The sequence below is a fragment of the Acanthochromis polyacanthus genome, chromosome 8, assembly GCF_021347895.1.
Source record: "Acanthochromis polyacanthus isolate Apoly-LR-REF ecotype Palm Island chromosome 8, KAUST_Apoly_ChrSc, whole genome shotgun sequence".
Lineage (NCBI taxonomy): Eukaryota > Metazoa > Chordata > Actinopteri > Pomacentridae > Acanthochromis > Acanthochromis polyacanthus.
This window is the reverse complement of record NC_067120.1, coordinates 29,388,419-29,409,274: the sequence shown is the minus strand read 5'-3', so window position 1 is coordinate 29,409,274 and position 20,856 is coordinate 29,388,419. Positions and strand designations below refer to the sequence as shown.

The 20,856-nt window shown below is 41.2% G+C and overlaps 1 protein-coding gene across 1 annotated transcript in view; it reads right to left on the bottom strand.

Annotated features, from left to right (window-relative positions):
- Positions 1-7,412: 7,412 nt before the first annotated feature.
- bcar1 (BCAR1 scaffold protein, Cas family member) overlaps positions 7,413-20,856 on the bottom strand; it is a 39,247-nt gene continuing 25,803 nt past the window's right edge. Inside the window, 6 exon segments of the mRNA XM_051951924.1 lie at positions 7,413-8,936; positions 9,301-9,390; positions 10,176-11,048; positions 11,769-12,158; positions 13,110-13,205; positions 17,364-17,513. Of these exon segments, the coding sequence (XP_051807884.1) occupies positions 8,391-8,936; positions 9,301-9,390; positions 10,176-11,048; positions 11,769-12,158; positions 13,110-13,205; positions 17,364-17,513 (2,145 nt within the window). The 3' untranslated portion in view covers positions 7,413-8,390.

Here is a 20,856-nt window from a genome sequence, read left to right as displayed (position 1 = left end):
TCGGGTGGCCGATCTTAAAATAAATCAATACTGAATTTTAAATAAATCGTTAAAGTTGGCGGAGCCAGGGGGCGTGGCTATACTTGATAGACAGCAACAGAAGCCTCTGGGTGGGATAAGAGAGTCCTCAGCCAATCCTGCCCCTAGTTGCTCTCCGGTCCAGTCTGTTTGATGACGCTTTTTACGTCACTGGCTCCAAAAAATCCAAAACGGCGACCAGGAAGTAGCAAAATCCGGGCTTCATTTTCTCGGCGTTGAAACCAACAGGTGACGTCACGGCTAGTTTACGCCTGGCTGTGACAGAGGAGAGCTGACCAACGCAGCACCGGAAGGGACTATATCTGAGACTAGTGGTGGAGATCTAGTAGTGGAAGGGTCAGAATGTTTCCTTCATCTTGAGGTTGCAGTAAGAATGACAGTAACACCTGACTTGAGAATCACAAGAGCTACAGGCTGTAGTTTAGCTAAATAGCACGCCCCACACCACCCCTGGGGGAGATACAAATAGACCCTATGGCCATGGCCCCAAATGTTGTCAGCCGGGCAGGAGAACCCTCCCGCATGTGGAACCACTATATAACGGGTTCAGACACCCATCCCATCACATCGCCACAGATTCCCACTCATTCCCTCCCATTGAGGTTGATTGGTTTTGCCCAACCTTCCTCACACCAAGAATCGCTGCACAGGGGATGGCTCCAAACACCTTCCATAGGAAAGTAAGTCGTAGAGTTTGCCACGCCTAGGTCCACATCTCCCCCAGCACAGCTTCTCCTAAAACACAGTGATGGTGTGTTTGGATAGCGTGCCGTCGTGATTCCCTGTAGGTTAATTTCATTAGTAGTTATACTAAAATTCCGAGGTGTTCTCCAGTTTGTCAAGTCACTGGCATTAGTGCAGCTTGGCAAATACTAAGTGAATTTTCTAAAGGTAGTGATTGGGGTTGTAATTCGAGGTGTAGATTGCTACAACACATATAATTTCATCTAGTGGAACTGGTCTTGGTGTTAAGCATGTATTGGCCCGTGAATGATGAGGTATGAATGAGCACACATAGCAGTCAGACATATTTAAACTTTTTGAGGTCAGGTTTGCCATCTGGAACCTAACATTATCTCTTCTGTCATTAACAAACATGAAATGAAAGGGTTTTTTGTTTTGTTTTGTTTTTTAAATACCGCAGTTGTTGGGCCCAACGGGGCCGTAGTCTTAAGACGTTGAGTCATGACTGCCACTAAAGGTATATTACCTGAAGAAAACAATGAACACGACAAAAAAATGTAGCTGATTCCATAATACTTCATGCCCTATCTGACATCCATCCTCTATACACCGCTTTATCCTCACTAGGGTCGCGGGGGGTGCTGGAGCCTATCCCAGCTGACTTGGGCGAAGGCAGGGGACACCCTGGACAGGTCGCCAGTCTGTCCCTATCTGACATGCTTAAGCTTAGTTGTATTCCCAGGGCATATAAGAAGCCATTTCATGTCATAAGCAGCACTGCACATGCAAAAGCCTAGAGTGGTTTCCTGCTTATATTCAAGCTGGAGCACAACTCAGAAGTTGTCAGCTCTCACATAATGCCTGAAACAAAAGAATTATGTGAAGCCACAAAGGCAGCCATTTTGGAACTGCTGGAAACTGGCATGAGTGAGAGACAGGTGGCCAAAAACTGAAGATCTCCAAGACAGTCGTTCATTACACCAAGAATTACATGAACATGGTACTATTTGCTCGCTAGTCGTGGCAAAAAACACCTTTTTTACCTCATGAGACGACTGTGCACTCATCCGCTCCTGTGTCAGGAATCATCATCAGACCTCCAGGGACCTTAAAAATGAGTGGGCACTGTGGAGAAATGTGACTTGTTCAGCAAGAACAGTTTGAAACCAACTTCTTGAAGCTGGTCTGAAGTCATACAGGGTACGGAAGAAGTCCTTCATCAACAAAAGGCAGAGGAAAGCCCAAGGATAGGACTGTTGATGACTGGGCTAAGGTCTTCAGTGAGGAATCAAATTTTCAGTTGATGCCAACTAAAGCTAACTTACTGGTTAGGGAGAAGCCTACAAACCAGACTGTCTTGCCCCTACAGTAAAACATGGGGGTGGATCAGTGATGATCTGGGGTTGTTTCAGTATGGGTGGAACAGGGCAAATGAACCAGGTCATGTACAGGGCTACTTTTAGTAACAGTCTTCTTCCATCAGCTGGAAAACTCTTTCCTGTCTCCAATAACTGGATTTTCCAATGAGACAATGCTTCTTGCCACACAGCAAGGTCAGTTAAAGCCTGGATGGAGAACCAGAACACCTGAACCATGTCTTGGCTGCTCAATCACCAGATCTAAATGCAATTAAAAAAACCTGTGGAAAATCATCAAACAGAAAATGGAGAACCACAAGCCCAAAAACAAAGCAAATTTGTTGAATCTGTGCAACAGGCATGGGCTGCTCTGACAACAGAACAATGTCAGAAGCTGGTGGAGAGCATGCCAAGACTGGTTATGCAGTCAATCTCCTGTGTGTATCATGTGACTAAACAGACACAAAAGAAAACGTGGAATGCCTAAAAGTACTCTTTTTGGCAGCATAAAGCCATAGCTATTGCTGTAAGAACTTAACTGATTTTGGTTGTTATCAAGAAAAGCATGGACAATGGCTAGATATCAGCTCTCAAATTAAACTCCTATGAGCTGTTTTTGTTATTGTTACATTTGTCCAAAGAAATGTACCTTTAGTTCATTAAAATGAACAAGAAATTGAAGAAAGCAAGGGTGGTCTAATAATCTTTTCCATAACTGTATGTGTGAGACAAACTTTATTTTAACATATTTACATTCTCACATTCGTCACTGTCCACTAATCCTTTCTATGAATGCAACTTAATAAGGCCAAAATTTGTCCAATGTGAGATGTAGGAGCCATGAATGAATTGTTTAATTATATTGCTAAGGGGCATATTAATTGCTGTTTGTGATTGTCTGGCTATAATATTATTTTGTGATCATGCTGAATACAGTAATACACATGGACATGGGCAGGGATTATTAAGCAACATATTTACCTGTTCTCCTGTTTTGACTTTTTTGGAGGCGGGGGTGGGGTGGGGGTGAGTTGGGTCGCCGTCATTTTTGTTGACCGCTATTTTTCTGTGGTTGCTTCGATTACTTTGATTATGACTTCGTGCACTGTCATGGACCCGTCAACAACTGGGACCATGCAGTGTTAGTATTGGTTTTTTGTCATTTCAAACAAATAATCATTCACACAGTTTGGTTAAAAAAAAAATGTTTATTTAGCTTCTTTGAGTTACAAAGTGTTGGTGTTGCCAATTTGAGTGCACGCATTTTGGTTACATACAGTCATGAGTTTATCAAATTAGTTTAAACAATTAAGTCATTGTACCTTTGTTTCTGCTTCTGCTGCTCCACACGCTGCTGAGGTCCTGGCAAAAGAGGAAGTGATGTTTGAGGCACTCTTTTATGCTGGAAGATGGGAATTGGAAGGCGCCAACTCCCGGTGCTGCGAAGGGGAGAGCGGAAGTGCAGAGGCCTCAAGAAAAGCAGCATTTATGCATTTGTTTGAGTTTTGGGGTGGTATTGTTGTTTCATATGTATAGGTATTTGTATTATGTCTTTAAGTAATAGGTGGGTTTATTTTGGGAGTTTTATGGTGTGAAGATTAGGTTTTTTTCCCCCTGTTGTGTGTTGGTAGGCTAGCCTATGTGTATATATACCCCTCCTTTTGAGTCATTCATTAGGTCAGGTTTGTTTAGTTAACACTTATGTTGAGCTTTTTGTTTGGTTGCCCTCAGTTTATTTTAAGGGCCCAGAATTAGAATTTCTGTTGATACTTTTTCTTGATGCATTTTAATCCCTTTGTAATTTTGAGTATTCTATGGACTGTCATTTTGGCATAATAAAGCCTTAAAGAATTTAAAGACTCCTCTTGTGTCCCTGCCTAGCTGCTTGGTCCCTGACAACATATTTACATTCTCACATTCGTCACTGTCCACTAATCCTTTCTATGAATGCAACTTAATAAGGCCAAAATTTGTCCAATGTGAGATGTAGGAGCCATGAATGAATTGTTTAATTACATTGCTAAGGGGCATATTAATTGCTGTTTGTGATTGTCTGGCTATAATATTATTTTGTGATCATGCTGAATACAGTAATACACATGGACATGGGCAGGGATTATTAAGCAACATATTTACCTGTTCACCTGTTTTGACTTTTTTGGAGGCGGGGGTGGGGTGGGGTGGGGGTGAGTTGGGTCGCCGTCATTTTTGTTGACCGCTATTTTTCTGTGGTTGCTTCGATTACTTTGATTATGACTTCGTGCACATTATCATGAGTTGATTATCTTTTTTCTTTAATAAAAGGTTACATTTATTCTTTGGAAATCTCAGTGAATTCTTTTGTTTAGTCAGACAAACATGCCCAACCTCAGTCTCTCAGTGATTCTTGTTCGTTGAAGTCGCCACATGTGACTTTTGGGTTGTTGTGGAGAAGTGAAATTTGCACTGCCCATGAAGTTTGACTTACTTGCTCAGTAGCTACTCAGCACTGAGATTTCAGTTTCTACATATACTAAAAAAATCTTTGGGTATAGACTAGGAAATAATAGTGAAACAGAGACTTCTGTTCATTTGTGAGGAGGGGGAGCCCTTATTCACTTAGATGGAGGCTCACACATCAGACCACAAACAGCAGAAATTAATTTTTTTTTTTTTTTTTGGGGGGGGGGGTTGAGAAAAAAATACCCCTGGTTAAGACTGTACACATTGTGTGCTGTGGATGTGGATTGTCCAGATGATGAAAGACATGTTACAGCTACCGTACATTTCCTGAATGCAAATGTTTCATGCTGTACCAAAAACTAAATTTCACTGAACCGTCACAGATATCTTAAATCTAACTTCCTAAATAGTCAGGTCCTGTTAGGAAGAAGTCAGTCAGATATCATTATTGCAAAACTACTTGTAAATGTGTATGGAGAGTTGTCTGTCTGTATCTCAGTCTGTGAGATTTGTAAATGTGTAAAAGGATTTGTGAAGGCGTACTGAAATTTGTCAGTGCAAATTGGAATCTGCAAATGTCTTTTCAAAATTTGTGCGTCTTTAATTAGGTTTTCAGATATGTAAAAAGTCTCCTAATCTGTTTTAAAATTTGTACATGTGATATGATTTCAGATATGTAAAAAATCTGCTAATCTGTATTAAAATTTGTACGTTATAAGATTTGTTAATGCATACAAAGATATGAATACATAAATCTAAGCATTTGGCTACAAGTGCTTTAAATACAGGCAAATCACCAGTTACAAGTCAAGCGGGCCTCACAATTGGCTCTTTTACACATGACTTTTGCTCCACTTTTGCCTTGAGAGATTTGAATCTGTAGTAATGGGGCTATTCGCTATTAGCAGCATGCAACTGTGTCAGTAATTGTTTAATATTATGCATTTTAACTTTGCATTTCTATATTGTTATGAAATTGCAACATTGTGTTTGTTTTTAAAAAGGAAAAATGTTGCTTAGCCATTAGTTACTTATAGAGCCAGATGGCTGGCAGGTCTCATTGTCAGCCGCCATCATTCACTCCTGGATGAAAACATGCCCAACTCATAGCATCACGTCTGTTACATACCTGCATTTTTAAACTTGACTGCCAAATGATGAGATTTAATAAATGTTACCCTTAAAGAGAATATTCTACCACAATGTTGCGTAAGGCAGAAGTGAAGCAGAAGTCACATGTAAAAAGACAGCCAATTGTGAGGCCCACTTAGAATACTTAGACTTTTCATCCAGCCATATCTTGGTACGCATTGACAAATCTTACCACATGTACAAATTTTAATGCAGACTGGCAGATTTGTTACACATCTGAAAACTTAACTGCAGACACAAATTTTGAAAAGACATTTGCAGATTCTGGTTTGCATTGACAAATTTCAGTAAATGGTTGTATTTATATAGTGCTTTTATCCAAAGCGCTTTACATGATACGTCACATTTACCCATTCACACACTGATGGCGGGAGCTGCCATGCAAGGTGCTAACCACAACCCACCAGGAGCAATTAGGGGTGAGGTGTCTTGCTCAGGGACACCTCGACATGAGCACAACGGGCTGAGGATCGAACCAGCAACCTTCCAGTTACAAGACGGCCACTCTACCCACTGAGCCATGCCGCCCCTAATCAGTACACATTCATAAATCGTTTTACACATGTACAAATCTCACTACGGATACACGGATTGAGAAACAGACACATTTACATAAATCATTTTACACATTTACAAATAGTAGTTGTTGGAGCCTATTTCTATTAATTGATGATATATCAAATTATTATTATTTAGATGGTGATGATTCAATTATTTTAATCATTTTGCTAATTCTGATTATTATTAACTGCTCACCTGCCTCCTACTTGTTGATCCGTCCCACTCCCATGATTAAGGGAGAGCGATCAGCTGTTGCTTGGAGGGCTCTGCTTTTTGTGTTGAAGGAGTGAGACAGTTTATCAACCACTAAATTACGTTATTTTTGCATTTCTAGAAAGTCAACAACGGAGAATACTTATGTTTACGTAAATAAATGTCAAACTTGTTTTTGAATCATAGTAGATCTCCGAGTGTGCTTATTAAATTAGTGAGTCGTAAACCTCCTCCTCAAAAGACGAATCGGACTGTTTTGGACGTCTTGTTTTTGAAAGCAACAACAGCCCTAACAGTAGTATACCCCCATACCAGAGCATTCTAATGCTAATTGTGTTTTATTCTGTATACTTTCTGTAGCTTTGTGTAATTTCGATGAAACATGTTCAATGAATTTGATGCGAGGAAAAAAGCTGAAGCACTGTGAAGCACCAAATGCTAATAATACAACACCACGGTTATATAGACCTAGACTCATATACACTGCAGTCTCAGACCTTTTTCATAACAATTATTATCATATTAAACTGATTTTTTTTTTTTTTCTGATAATGTTAATGGATTCATCCTAAGCTCAACCACTTTGTTCCCAACAGTTTTACTGTAGAAGTTGTGAATTTGAGCATCAGTTCAGCAGTCGGTTAATAAGGCTACCAATGATCACAATAACATGTCAGATGATGGAAACAATAAGCCACACGCAGCCACGCTCTCAATGTGGAGACACAGATTCTGCTACTGTGCGATGGTACAGCTGTCCAATAAACCCAAAGAAAAACATTCTACATTGATTTTTCTAGTGTGAGACAGTGTCTTGATATGAGATTCGAAGAGTTTTATAGAAGTTGAGGAAACTGAAGGAATTTAACCCATGTGCAAACTGCCTGCACAACATGTTCCAGTGGTTCCAGACATTTCACATCATTTTTGACTGCTTTAAAAATCAAATCACAGAGTCAGAGAAAAAAGAAATGCAGGTTTGTATTTGCTGTCTTTAAGTGTTTACTCCTTTTCTCTATTACATGCCTCTTACAAAACAACATATAACTTTCCAAAGAAAAGCATCTGAGGTGGCACGAAGATCATTTTTAAGTGCATCTGCAGGACTGTAGCTGTACAGTTACGCGGACCCCTTCTGGCAGCAGTCACCTCCTGTGGTGGACTGAAATCAGCATGGAAAACGTGTTGAGCCACAGGTGGTAACGTACTGTTTGAACACAGAGGCGTCATGGTAATAACAGGCCATTATTGTGACGTTTGAAGATGGGTGTGTGCTCCAGTGTGTTTTTTGGAAAGTGTGCCTTTGTCAGGGCTGAAAAAAAAGCATAGACTTAGAACAACATAGGGTCATACATATCATCTGGAATTTACACATCCATAACAATAATGATACAAGGATCAAGAATTAGAGCCATAATCATATGGTATAGCAATATTGATAACAATTATTGATATGGTCTAAAAACTACACTAATGTTTTCATCTTTTCTTTTTTCAAACAAAAAAAGAAATATTTATATTTATATAATGGAAGTTCTTTAGACTCTATTCCTTTAGGTTTTCTGACTAAATAGGTGCTTAAATATTTACAATGATTACTTTACAGCCACTGGCCCAGCCCACTGAAGATAAAATGTTGCTTTTAGTTTATCTAGAGGAAAAAGTGCACAGCACAGACAAAGGTGGGATGACAGAGGAATGTCCTGGTGAAAGGCAACACAGGGAGAGAGCAGAGGATGGATGTGAAGATGGTGTCCCTGGTCCCAGACAGGGTCCCAGACCCCCAGGATTCAGGACCACACAGCGTTTCCATGCTACATGTCCAGGGAGCTCCTGGTTCTCTTATCCTGTACTGCAGAGGCCTACAGGGAAGTCCAGCCCATGTTACTGGGACATCTCAGTTCGTGTCACTGTTTGTTTTCCTCCACCCCCTCGCCTCTCCTACATCACCAGCAGTTGTCCCAGCACCATCCTGAACTGCTGTGTACATCCTGCCAGCTCCTTTACCCGCTCAGTCATCTCTCTGGCTGCTCCAGGCGAAGGATACTGAAGCGCTGCTGTCTTTGTACTGATCACAATGTCTTTGAGTTTTTCACAGAGGGTGTTGCTGCTTTGGGCAACCCGGGCCCTCACCTCAGGAGACTTGGCCTGACGGGACAGTGTGTCGCCAATGAACACCAGCTTATGCGCACTGAGAATGACAAATTTGCTGTGTGCCACAAAGATCTTTGGTGGCTGGTTAGAGTTGATGGCCGTAAAGAAAGCATCGATGGCGTTGGTCACTGTGGTGACATTCTGTTCACACTGCTCCTGATAGAAGAGGAGGAGCTGCCGGTCGCCATGACACAGCTTGGAGGAGGAGGAGCCTCCAGAGCCGTTCTGGGCCAGCTGGTTGGCTAGAGGGTGATGTGGGGATGGAACCCAGCCCGTCATGTCGTTGTTGATAGGCCGGCTGACTTCCTGCTCTAGCCTCTCAAACTGTTTAATCTGGGAAAAGAGGAGAGAGAAGAAGGTTAATCCTTAAAAATAATATGCAACGAGAATCCAAATCATCCATCTTTGGAAAAATAATTGTTTTGTTTAGTTCATGAAGAAATATATTCTCTCATTCCAGCTTCTCAGATGTTAAGATTTGTTACTTTTCTCTGTTTTGATATGATCCTGAACACGTTTTAGTCTGGCAAAACAAGGAAATTACACGCGTCTTTTACTGTATTTTGACAATTTATAAATGAAACAGTTTATTCAAATAAACAGTGTTTTATTTCATTTTTCGTTTCATTTAAATGTTTTTTTAGGGCCAAAATGGCTCCTCACAGAGATAGCGAAACAAGCTCACATAAATAGGTACCTGTTGCTGTTCCAGTTGTGTCTTGTTGTGTCTGATGATATTGCCTTTCTCCAGCAGTTGTCTTTGGTTCTTCTCAAACTCTTCCTTTCCCTTACAGATGAACACACAGTCGTTACACCACTTATACACATTTATATATCTTCACAAATGACCAAATTAAAATCAGGTGTCAAAATGATTAGTGGTACTTTGTAACAACGTGGATTAGCTCATAATAACTGTGCATGTTCCAATCTTGAACATACTGCATTAGTAGTGTAACATGTTGGATGTGCAGGAAACTGGCAGGTGTCAGCACCTGAGCCTCTGCGACAAGGGCCAAATCATTGTTTGTGTGTGTGTGTATGTGTGTGTGGGGTGGGGTGGGGGGTTGGGGGGGTGCTTATTGCCTACTGAAAGTAGTCTGGGGAGGGACCAATCATGAACTGCTGACAACTGCCGAAACAAGTCTGATCCTCGGCAGCTCCAGCTCATAACGTCTGGGACTGCTGTGTATTTGGTGCCAGATACCACAGCACAACTTTACTGATTCCTCCTCAGGTTGGAACCTTTCTGGAGGTATGTGAAATATCAACAGTATATTAGGTAGCTGGTAATACTGTGGCTCATCAGTGTTTTGTAATAACACCTGGCCGTGACCTATTTCATATCACTATGTGGTCCATATAATGAGATTGGAACTCTTTCTGCATATCTCAGTATTCGGGGTGCTTGTCATTACTTCTGTACTATCCACCTAATCCAGAAGGAACATTTGTTGCAGTGTCAGCCCATTTCTCTCTAGGAATTCCTGTTTATTCAAATGTGATGTATCTGCCAAACTAGAACGCACTTCATGGTACAGTAAAGGACTTAAATCTGGTGTGTGTTTGCACCTGTAAATGTACGTAGTCATAGTCCTCCATCCAGCCTTCCTCTGTGGTCTCATACGGCCTGTCCACACCTTCCTCTTCCTCTGCTGCTGTAAATTTTGGTGGAGAGGGGAGTGGCCGTGACTGAATATTCACCTTCTCCCCTCCCTGAAGGCTTCCACTTCCTGACCCTGTCATGTGACCACTGATCTCCCCAGGGATCGGAGGAAGCGGCAGCTGCTGCTGTTGCCGGGTCGACCGTTTGAAGAGCAGTGAGGCGTTACCATGGAGAAAGGAGGCAAGCTGCTTGGCGTCATCGGGGATGCCTCGCGCTGTCATAATTAGCAGATCTAAGTCATCCCCTCCTGGTGGTGGTGTTGTGAGTGCTGTGTGTGACCAAGAAATGCTGTCTAAGCTCTGACTGTGTCGAATCAAACTCTGGAAGACCTCCTCCATCTTCCCCACCTGACGGCCTAGTTTGGTCTGTAGTGAGCGGTCTGTAACCTGCGTAGCATTGGCCACAGCACCCCGGGCAAATTCTAGAAAGTCTCGAACAGTGACTCGCACCCGGTCAGCAGCCTGATGAATAGCCGGAAGATTCCCCTCCAGGTGAGCAGGGTTTCTCCAGTTGCCTGTGATGAAGGACATCATGAGGGAAACACTGGACTCTACAGCTTGCTGGAGGCGAGACAGACGCTCCATGGCCTGATCCAGGTCCAAGATGAGTGGTTTCCCTGGAATGGGGCCTGGAGCAGGAAGTGAGGAGGTGTCACGGACAGGGACCATGTCTAATGATGAAGTAGAGTGGTTGCTCCGTGTGCTTCCTGTGCTTGAGGCAGACAGCCGCTTGAAAGACATTGTCAGCTCTTCATTGGTCGACTGGGCATCACGTACAACCTGCAAAACACATCACAAACACTGCTGAGACGTTCTAGACCAAGACAAAATGTATGTAAGCTCAGTCATCCATCCCGTCTCCTGACTTTGGGCTAGGTGGGCTATTCATCAATAAAAGTGTAATGTTTACATTGATTATCTTATTCTCGCAGAGAAACAAAAACACATCTAAATACAAATAACGTAATATGTAATAAATGCTAAGTGACTGACAGTGATAATGAGTGAGCTGAATTCATGAGGAGTTGAGTGAGGCGTAACATTATAAAGCAGAATGACACAAATTTTGGGTTTGAACTACTGCATTCTGCTTTCAAAAAGGCAAACAGCACCTTTTCTGCTAACCTCATCATTAACAAGATGCGTAGGCTGGATGCACAGAAATGACATAGACTGCACACATTTGGATCTTGTTTCATGGGAAACAAATGTCCATCCATTATCTGTACACGACTTAATCCTCATTGGGCTCACAGGAGGGCTGGAGTCTATCCCAGCTGACTTAGGGTGAAGGCAGGGGACACCCTGGACAGGTCGCAAGTCTACTGCAGGGCTACATATAAAGATAAACAAACTCCATGCAGAAAGATCCCGGGAAGGCCGGGACGCAAACCAGGGATTTTCTCACTGTAAGGCGAAAGTGCTGACCACTATGACACTGTGCAGCCAGCAAATGAACACCTGACCCAAAATATAGATGTGGCCTGTTAACTGTCCTACCTGTGGTGGGACATCATAGACATACTGGCCTCCCCTCTCTCCTCCTCGTTCCTCTCGTTCTCGGGGGAAGTCATATACATCCTGGGTGGGGTACCCTCCAGGATGCAGAATGGCTGGGATGTCGTAGATCTCCTGGGGGGCCTGGCTGAGTCCACTCCTGTCTCTGTGATGATGCTTGTCAGTCAGGATGGGGGGTGGAACGTCGTAGACATCCTCTGGAATCGGCGACTCTTCGTCATCGTCATTGAGGTTGTTCTGCACGTACTGGCCAGGAGTGAATGTGACTTGGGACTTTATTTTGGCAAAGTGGGGTGGCACATCGTAGGTCTCCTCTCTTATTGGCTGAGAATCAGGTATGTCTTTACTGACAGATGGTGGGAAATCGTAAACCTAAAGAGACAGAGGGAGAGAAATATCCTGTATTGCACTGTGTTGTACTTTATTCTTTGCTTGCTTTTACTCTATGTACATATAAATCTGCTTTCTAGCACAGTTAAAGTGTTGCTTTCTTTTTGCCGCTTTTATCAAGATTGATTCTAGTTTATTAGTTTCAAGCATAGATTTGTCATTGTGCCTAATGGCACTAAATCAGTCTTTATTACATTCATAAACTAGCTTACTTTTGTAATTTCACAGGCTGTTTTTGTGTAATGCTATGCGGTATATGCATGATTTCACAGTGCAAAAGTCTTAAGCACTCAACTGGGAATTAGACATCACTTCCTGTGTCCAGTCTGTGACATTAGACAACACTCAATAATTCTACTTAATATAATTATTACCATCATGTGCGTCACATAGGACTGATTTTCTGTCATCAGTAGGGGGTGCTATGACTTAGACATGTAATTATGTCCAGACTAGGACTATCCTCAAGCATGAGAACTTTGTGGCAAACAAAACAATGAATATTTGAGTTACAACATTATTTTTTCACAGTGAGAAATCCATATTCCCCATATCGCCATGGAAACCACATTCAAGTAAAGTTCAAAAGTCTCACAATAGAGGATCACAAAGGTCTTTGAACTATACTGCTCAAATCTGATTTAGATCTGGTTATTTAGTTAAGATTTTAACTATTATGTCTATACATGGCAAAAGAAATTGGGTGAAAACTACACAATAAATTTAAATGGCCCACTAAACACATTAGTTTCAAAAGGGTCTTCACACTGGTTGGTGTCCAGGCCCTCAATATTCTTCTCTGGGAAAGAATGGGTATCTAATCTTCTGTTAACTTATGCCAGGTAGCATATAATATACACATACATAAATATTTTATAATTGCATCAAAAGAATTGAGCTGTGTGTATCGAATTCCTCTAAATGAAGCCTTACAGTCTGTTGTGGGTTCTTGTCTGTGCTTGCTGGGATGTCATATATATCTTGACCACTAGAGGGATCCTTCACCACCATGGGAGGAGTATCATACACCTAAACACACAAAAAAAAAACACAGAAGAAAAGATATACATCAATAGCATGTTTTTTTACACACTATACACAGTCTAACATTCACATATGCGGACATATTCATCAGTAAAATGATGCGATATATTAGAAGAAGGCAGCTCAGTTTCTGATTCTATTTCTACAGTACAATCACTACTGATATTTCCCTGTAAACATTCCTGAACTGACACTAGTAGACCTCAGCTGTCACACATTATCTATAGAGTTTTCAGAATCAGAAAGGCTTTATTGGCACAAACACACAACAAAATTAGGAGTGCAAGTCCCTTGGTGCTTTTTTGACATCACAACAATCAATAATAATCTTTGATAACAAGTCGCCCAAATTCTAAAAGATGATAGTCCTTGCCTGTGTAGAAGTTATCCATGTCATGGTAATCATAGCAGCTTCAGTAGAAGCCAACTGGATTTCTCTTTAAGGATCTTGAAGATGTTTCACCTTCATCCAAGAGGCTTCTTTAGTTCCAACTGACCAATGGGGAGATTCAGAATTTTATACTCACTCCAGCTCACATGGCTAATTGACCATTAATGACCCAGGACTCACCTGTCTAAAGGTGTGAATTGTTGTAAAACCAGGACATCCAAACATTCATGGTGATGGAGGTGCCAGTTTACACAACAAAGGATGTCCTTTGTTGTGTAAACTGGAACCTCTATGGCAAGGGTGACTCAAGAGAATTAACGATGGCGAAACTTTCTGAGGAGAGACATTATCACTGCGTTATAGGTATTCGAGAAGTGGTGCTGCAAACCCCTCTTTTGTTTGGAGATGGCTGTTAAAGTTTGATATAGATGTCTTCCTTTATTCAAACCATCTGTCCTCTTATGTCCAAAATGTATACATTGCTGTCCTCAAAGAAATGTCCTTTATCCTACAGATGCAGGTTGACTGCTGTGTCCAGTCCTGATGAGCTGCTCTCCTGTAGTTTATTCTCTCCTATATAAAGGTGCAGGTGTGTGTGATATTTGGAGAAAATCCTTCTGACTTTTTCAGATACGCCAGCTACATATGGGATAACAGTGTTGTTCTTTATGTTCGTCCTTTCTTCACTGTTTGTTGTGGTAAAGTGCTTTCAAGATTTTCTTGTTGATTTGATGAAGGCTCAGTTGACGTAGCCATAGTTCCTCTGCGTTTTGTTTATTTTTTTAATAGGAGAACGCTTTTTCTCCCTTCCCTCTGCATTGGAAGGAACAATCTCAGCCTGGTGCTTTAACGTTCTGATGACCTCCAGTTTATGTTCCAGTGGATGGTGGGAATCGAACAGTTGATATTGGTCTGTTTGTGCAGGTTTTCTATAGACTTTATTGTTGAGGCTTCCATCCTCCTCAACAACATAGTGCAGTCCAATAATGTCAGTTGGTTATCTTTTATATCTTCCATTGTGAGCTCAATATTGCCGTCCACTGGGTTGATATGCTCTGTGAATGCTTCTACTTCTTGGGCTTTGATATTGACCCATGTGTCGTCCACATATCTAAACCAGTAGCTGGAGGTGTTCCCTTAAACAAGCTCAGTGCTTGGTTTTCCACTTCCTCCATGTAGAGGTTGGTCACAATGGGTGACACTGGAGAGCCAATGAACAAGCTTACCTTCTGTCTGTAGAAACCTTCATTACATGTGAAGTGAGTGGTGGTCAGGGGGACATCTAGTTGGATGCATATCTGATTTGGGTTAACTCTGGTTCTGTCGCCCAGGGAGATGTCTTGCAGGCAGTCTCCATTGCCTCAGATGCGAGAATGCATGCAAAAAGTAATGTGACATCAAATGAAACCATGGTTGTATCCTGGACCAGTTTCACTCTCGGAACCTTTCTGGGAGAGGGGAGTTCTGAATTCTAAATTTGAGGCTAAATTCGATGCTAACCATTTTGCGGTGTTGTGGGTGACGGAGCTGCTGCGGCTGCTGATGGTATGAGGGCAGCTCCTTCCTTGTGTATTTTTGGAAGGCAATAGATACATGGTGTGTGCTCTCCAGGATAAATTCCATAGTAAGGTGGGTGGTCAATTGCTTTTTATTTTTTCAGCTGTTGTAGGCAGTCCATGTCCTTCTTTTTCTAGTTGTTTGCGGGATGTCTTCTCAGGTAGTACTGTCGCAGAGTAAAGTTGTTACTTCCCTGTGGTAGTCGGCTGTGTTGAGTATCACAGTGTATCTACCTTTATTGTCCAGCAGGATTATGATGTTCTTGTCTTTGCCCAGAGATGCTCCTGCTTTCTTTCCAGGGATGTCAGGTTGAAAGGAGGGACTTTAGCATTAGACAGAGCTGCTGATACAGTCAACCTGAGCTGTTCCGCCTCTGATACGATTGCTGTTTCTGATGGCCGCTTCCATGTCTGGGATAAGTTAGCTGGAACTGAAGAAACCTCTCGGATGAAGGTGAAAAGTCTTCAAGAACCTACAAGAGAAATCCAGTTGATTTCTACTGAAGCTCCTATGAGGACAGTCCTTGTTCTTTATGATAGTGGATATAAAAAAGGTACTGCCGATACTGTAGGGACTGAAAATACTGGACAAAAAATTATAATAATATTAGCAACAGCAAATGCATGTGTTGCAAGAGGTCCACTGAGAACTGTTGAAAAACAAACAACGGTGTAAAATACCAGATCATACCAGATCTGCACGCAGGATTCAAGCTGAGAGAGACATGCTGAAATGTTACAACGTTAGTGCTTGTCAGCTGTTACAGGTGCATCTGTTGCAGCAAAGTTCTACACGCAATGCTCACAACTCGTTTCAGTAACAGCTCATTGAGTGAGCTGGGTGTTGCTCATTGGCTACTATCACTACTGTTCTCATCATTTATTGACATCTTGTTGGTTGCTTTTTTTTTTACTCTCCATCTTACAACTCTTTTTATCCTTCCCCTTCTTCTGACTCCTGTTCTCATTTTGTTGCTGTTGTATTTTAGTGACCTTCCCCCTTTGGCCTGTCAGCATCAAGATTTTCTTCTATACACACACACACATATGTTCCTGTATATTAAGCAGAAAATACTGTGAAGATGTATATGTAGAATATTACACCTAAGTTGACCAGTAGACCCGTGTGTGTGTGTGTGTGTGTGTGTGTGTGTGTGTGTGTGTGTGTGTGTGTGTGTGTGTGTGTTTATATATAAAGGGCTCAAAAAGCACACACAGTTACTTTTTCTGTCTTTTTCTGTAGCTTCCTTTCTGGACAGTCTATTTTTGTACATAACACACACAGTGGTGTATATATAGGTTGCCTGTTGGACATGAATGACCTTCACCAAAGACGGATCTAATATTTTGAGAGTGAGAGGCTAAAAGAAAGACAATAAACTATTTGGTGCCAGACAATGCTGTGTGTCTGACAGTGTGTTGTATAAGACACTGCTCAACAAGAGTACAATACTATGATAGTAACACACCACTATTGCAAGTGTAGTCACACAATGATATCTTTACACACAGGGCTACTGTCACGACATGCATTTCATCAGTTAATGCTACATACGCTGCAGCAGCTAGTACATTATTATTAAGAATAACCAAACTTTATTATTACTTTGTTACAGCAGGTTTTAACTGTATTTAAATTAGTAGAATATATAATGGCAGAATGATCAATTTCTGCTATTTTAATAATGATTATATAGTATTGAAAGATGATGTAGCCTTGAATCTATCCTTACACCATGTGTGGTACTGCTATTGAGACATAAGCAGCTGTAATGCAATGATATTTTGGAAATGTTAAAAGAAGAAACACGAGAATGTGACACAGTTATGCACAATATCTTGAGTTAAAAACAAATCAGATTTGATGCACATTAAAACCAATTCAAAAAACACAAAAAACAATTCTGAAATGATATTTAATCAACATCTGCCACTAGAAATTCTGCATGTACTCACAGTAACCAACATAGACATACACGGTATATGTATATAATTTGATTATTCACAGTGTTCACACCCTAACAAGAACATAATCACACACACACACACACACACACACACACACACACACACACACACACACACACACACACACACACACACACACACACACACACACACACACACACACACACACACACACACACACACACACACACACACACACACACACACACACACACAAAGCTGCTGTACCTGTGTACTGTACTGCTGGCGGGTGGGAGGCACGTCATAGATGTCCTGCTGGGTTGGAGGCTGATGTCTTGGTGGGATGTCATACTCGTCCTGGTCTGGTTTTACCGTGTCGTATACATACACCTGTCCAACACGGGTAGGAACAACCACCTGGGGACAGCAGCACAAGGAGCAGACAAGCAGGTCAGTCAAGTCAAGACAATATGAAAAAGAAGCTAAGAGGATATGATTTAAGAGTACCAGCATTATTTTACATTCATATTAACAGATAGATAAAGTACTTTCATAGGTTAACCGAAAATGTCATTGCATAAACAAAGATCAAACTCTTTATATCAACCCATACAGTCTCCTCTTCTAGGAAAACTTTCAGCATGTGGTTATGTGACTACGGCAAAATGCAAGTCAGACAATTTTTTATTGTGTCACAGCAGAGTCTTTATCAGTCTGACTTGTTACAAAACCTACAAGTCTTCCTCACCTTTGAAAGAAAACGTATTGCTTCTTTACTCTGAATGAAGTAAGACGAAAGTTTATTCAGTCTCATTAAAACATGGTGCTGACACACAGAGGCAATAAAAACAGAGCAGGGGTCCTGTCGTAGTTGTCGTGGGAACCAGGCTACTCTATTGTCTGCCTGTTTAAACTCTGTATTATATGGTGTGAGTGGAGAGTCAACCAGCCAGCCTGGGAAACCACAATAGCTGTGGGATAAAACACACCAAAAGTAACCCTGTTCAATGTCCTTTCATCATTCCTCACTTCTTTCTCCGTCATCGAGAAGACCAAGGAGTTGATCATTGACTTCAGAAGGAAGCAGCCCAGTCATTCACTACTTATCATTAACAATAAATCTGTGGAGGTGGTCAGCAGCACCATATTTCTGGGGGTGCACATTACGGACAGGCTGTACTGGTTATTGCACACATCAACTCTGGTCAAACGGGCTCAGCAACATCTGCACTTCCTGCGACGGATGAAGAGAGCACAGCTGTCCCCTCCCATCCCGACCACCTTCTACAGAGGCGCCATAGAGAGCGTGCTGACCAGCTGCATTTCCATCTGGTTTGGCAGTTCCTGGGCCTCAGACAAGAAGTCACTGCAGATGGTGGTGAGGACGGCAGAGAAGATCATTGGGACTTCTCTTCCATCAATCCAGGATGTTGCACACAACCAGTGTCTCAGCAGAGCTCACACCATCGTCAAAGACTCCACACACCCTCACCGTGGACTGTTCTCCCTGCTCCCCTCTGGAAGGAGGTTCTGCAGCATCAGAACGAGCCAGGTTCTGTAACAGTTTCATCCCCTAAGACATCAGACTCTTAAATTCAAATAATGTCAATTTTTAAATAATTTTATTGTTTTTATAGGTCCCATGGCGAGCTTTTTGCATCGAAATTTCAGTCATAATGTGTACCAACTAGTGTATGTTCTGGTTGACAATAAAGTGGCTATTCTATTCTGTTCTATTCTACTCTTTTCTTCTCTTTCCATGTCCTGATTAAGCAAAACACAACCAGAATCAAATGCAGAGGTGAGGCCCCACACAAACCACTGAAATACTGTTTATTATTAGCCATGTATGCCAATCAGGAGTGTGCATGCATTTAGCTATGAGTGTGGCTGCTTTGTGGGAACTTTTGTCTGTTCATCCTGACAATCCAAATGGCTGCACGAAAGGTGGAAAGTAAGCACTAGCGACACAATTAAATAAATCCAAAATGATAATCATTAGATGCTATGTATCTAACTGTTCATTTTGCCCAGATATCTTGTTTTATGATATGATTAAACCTCTGAACCACAAGCAGTTTCCATTTTTTTTAAATTTAAGTCAAAATTGTAACTCACTTTTATTTCACAAAAACTGCACAAAAGGGTAAGTAAATGTACCTTGCATGTACATTTTCCCAAGTGTCATGATTAAACCTCTGAACCACAAGCAGCTTCCAGGTTGCTTAAAAAAAAATTAAGTCACATTAGAAATCATTTTGAACTCATTACTTACTGTAATATAAAGTCCTGCACCTGTGTGGAAGAAGCACAACCATGGCTAGAAGTAGACAGATGAAATATATATATATTTTTGCACCATATCAAAGTCTTAAAGCCATGAATTGTTAAAACAAGAACAAATAAGATGGCTTTCTTTATTTCACGAACTCTGTTAGCCTTTGTTTAGTTTTCTTTGGTTCTTTGATTTAGCAAAATCCATAAGCCTGGTTTTCCTTTTGTTTGATCACTTTTATGTTAACTTTGTCACTGAGCAATAAATTGCTTTACCTAACCAATGACAACCGGTTGTTTTTGCTACACCCAGCTGACCCTAGGAGTTGGGTCATAACACCTCCTATCTGCCATGCGTACGTTTATCTTCCTGTTCAGATGAAAAGTCCCTGAATTTTGTCATTTGACCTACCACACTGACAATTTCACGTTTTGCTGAAGATTTGGATCATGCACTAAGACGATAAAATAGTCCTTTTTTCTCCCCAGTGAATTATAGGTTGTTATCACAGTTCTCTCACTATATGCAAATTTTCCACTAAAACAATTCCTCTGTCACTATTTTGAGAGTTACGTCAGCCAGTCAAACCATACTAAATATAGCTAATAGTATGCCATAAGGTCTATGTTATGTGACATTAGTACATGCTACATTTTGTACTTAAAGGTAAAAAAAAAAAGAAAAAAGATGCAGGGGCATCTCATATGAGCAACAGAACTATGAATGGTAACGAAACATCCCACACTGGTCCATCTGTATTTATAAGCCACATCATTGTTTAATCACACTCAGCCTCAGCCCTGCTTAATGTCAGCTCTTTGATTATATTGACTCAGCTCCCCAGCTGTCACAGGTGCATTATGTATGAGACAGACACAAACAAATGATAAAAACCATTCATCTAACAGCCTATCTACACTAATCTACCTCTGCCTCTCACTTATGTTGTACACTGTATATCCTCTTCATGTTATATGAAAACCTCTTGTACGTATCTACTATTAAGTCCATAAGCAAGAAAGGAGGCATTACAGAATGCATTTCATGTTACTCAGACTAGTTTGTCAGTTTGGGTTGCAGAGGATGTGTCTCCATTAAGCAATACATAAATAAATACCTAAATAAATTCTACTTTTCTAACTTCACTCTCACATTGAATGTACACCACCCTCCCTGCTCAAACAGCACAATTTTCTTATTTATTGTTACACAAAGAGAGCCAAGAAGGAGGACAAATCAACACAACCTAAATACAGTCTGGAGTTTGTAAAAAGAGCAAGTGTTGCAACAATATGATGTGGAAACAGAGTGCAAAAATAATGCAGTTATTACAGAATGTCAACACAACATATTGTTAACAAAAACATACAGTAATGTAATCACATCTTTATTTCCATTACAACGGCCAGACAGCCAGTCACACAGACTGAGCTGTCTCTGTCAATCACACACACACATGCACACACACACACACACACACGTTTG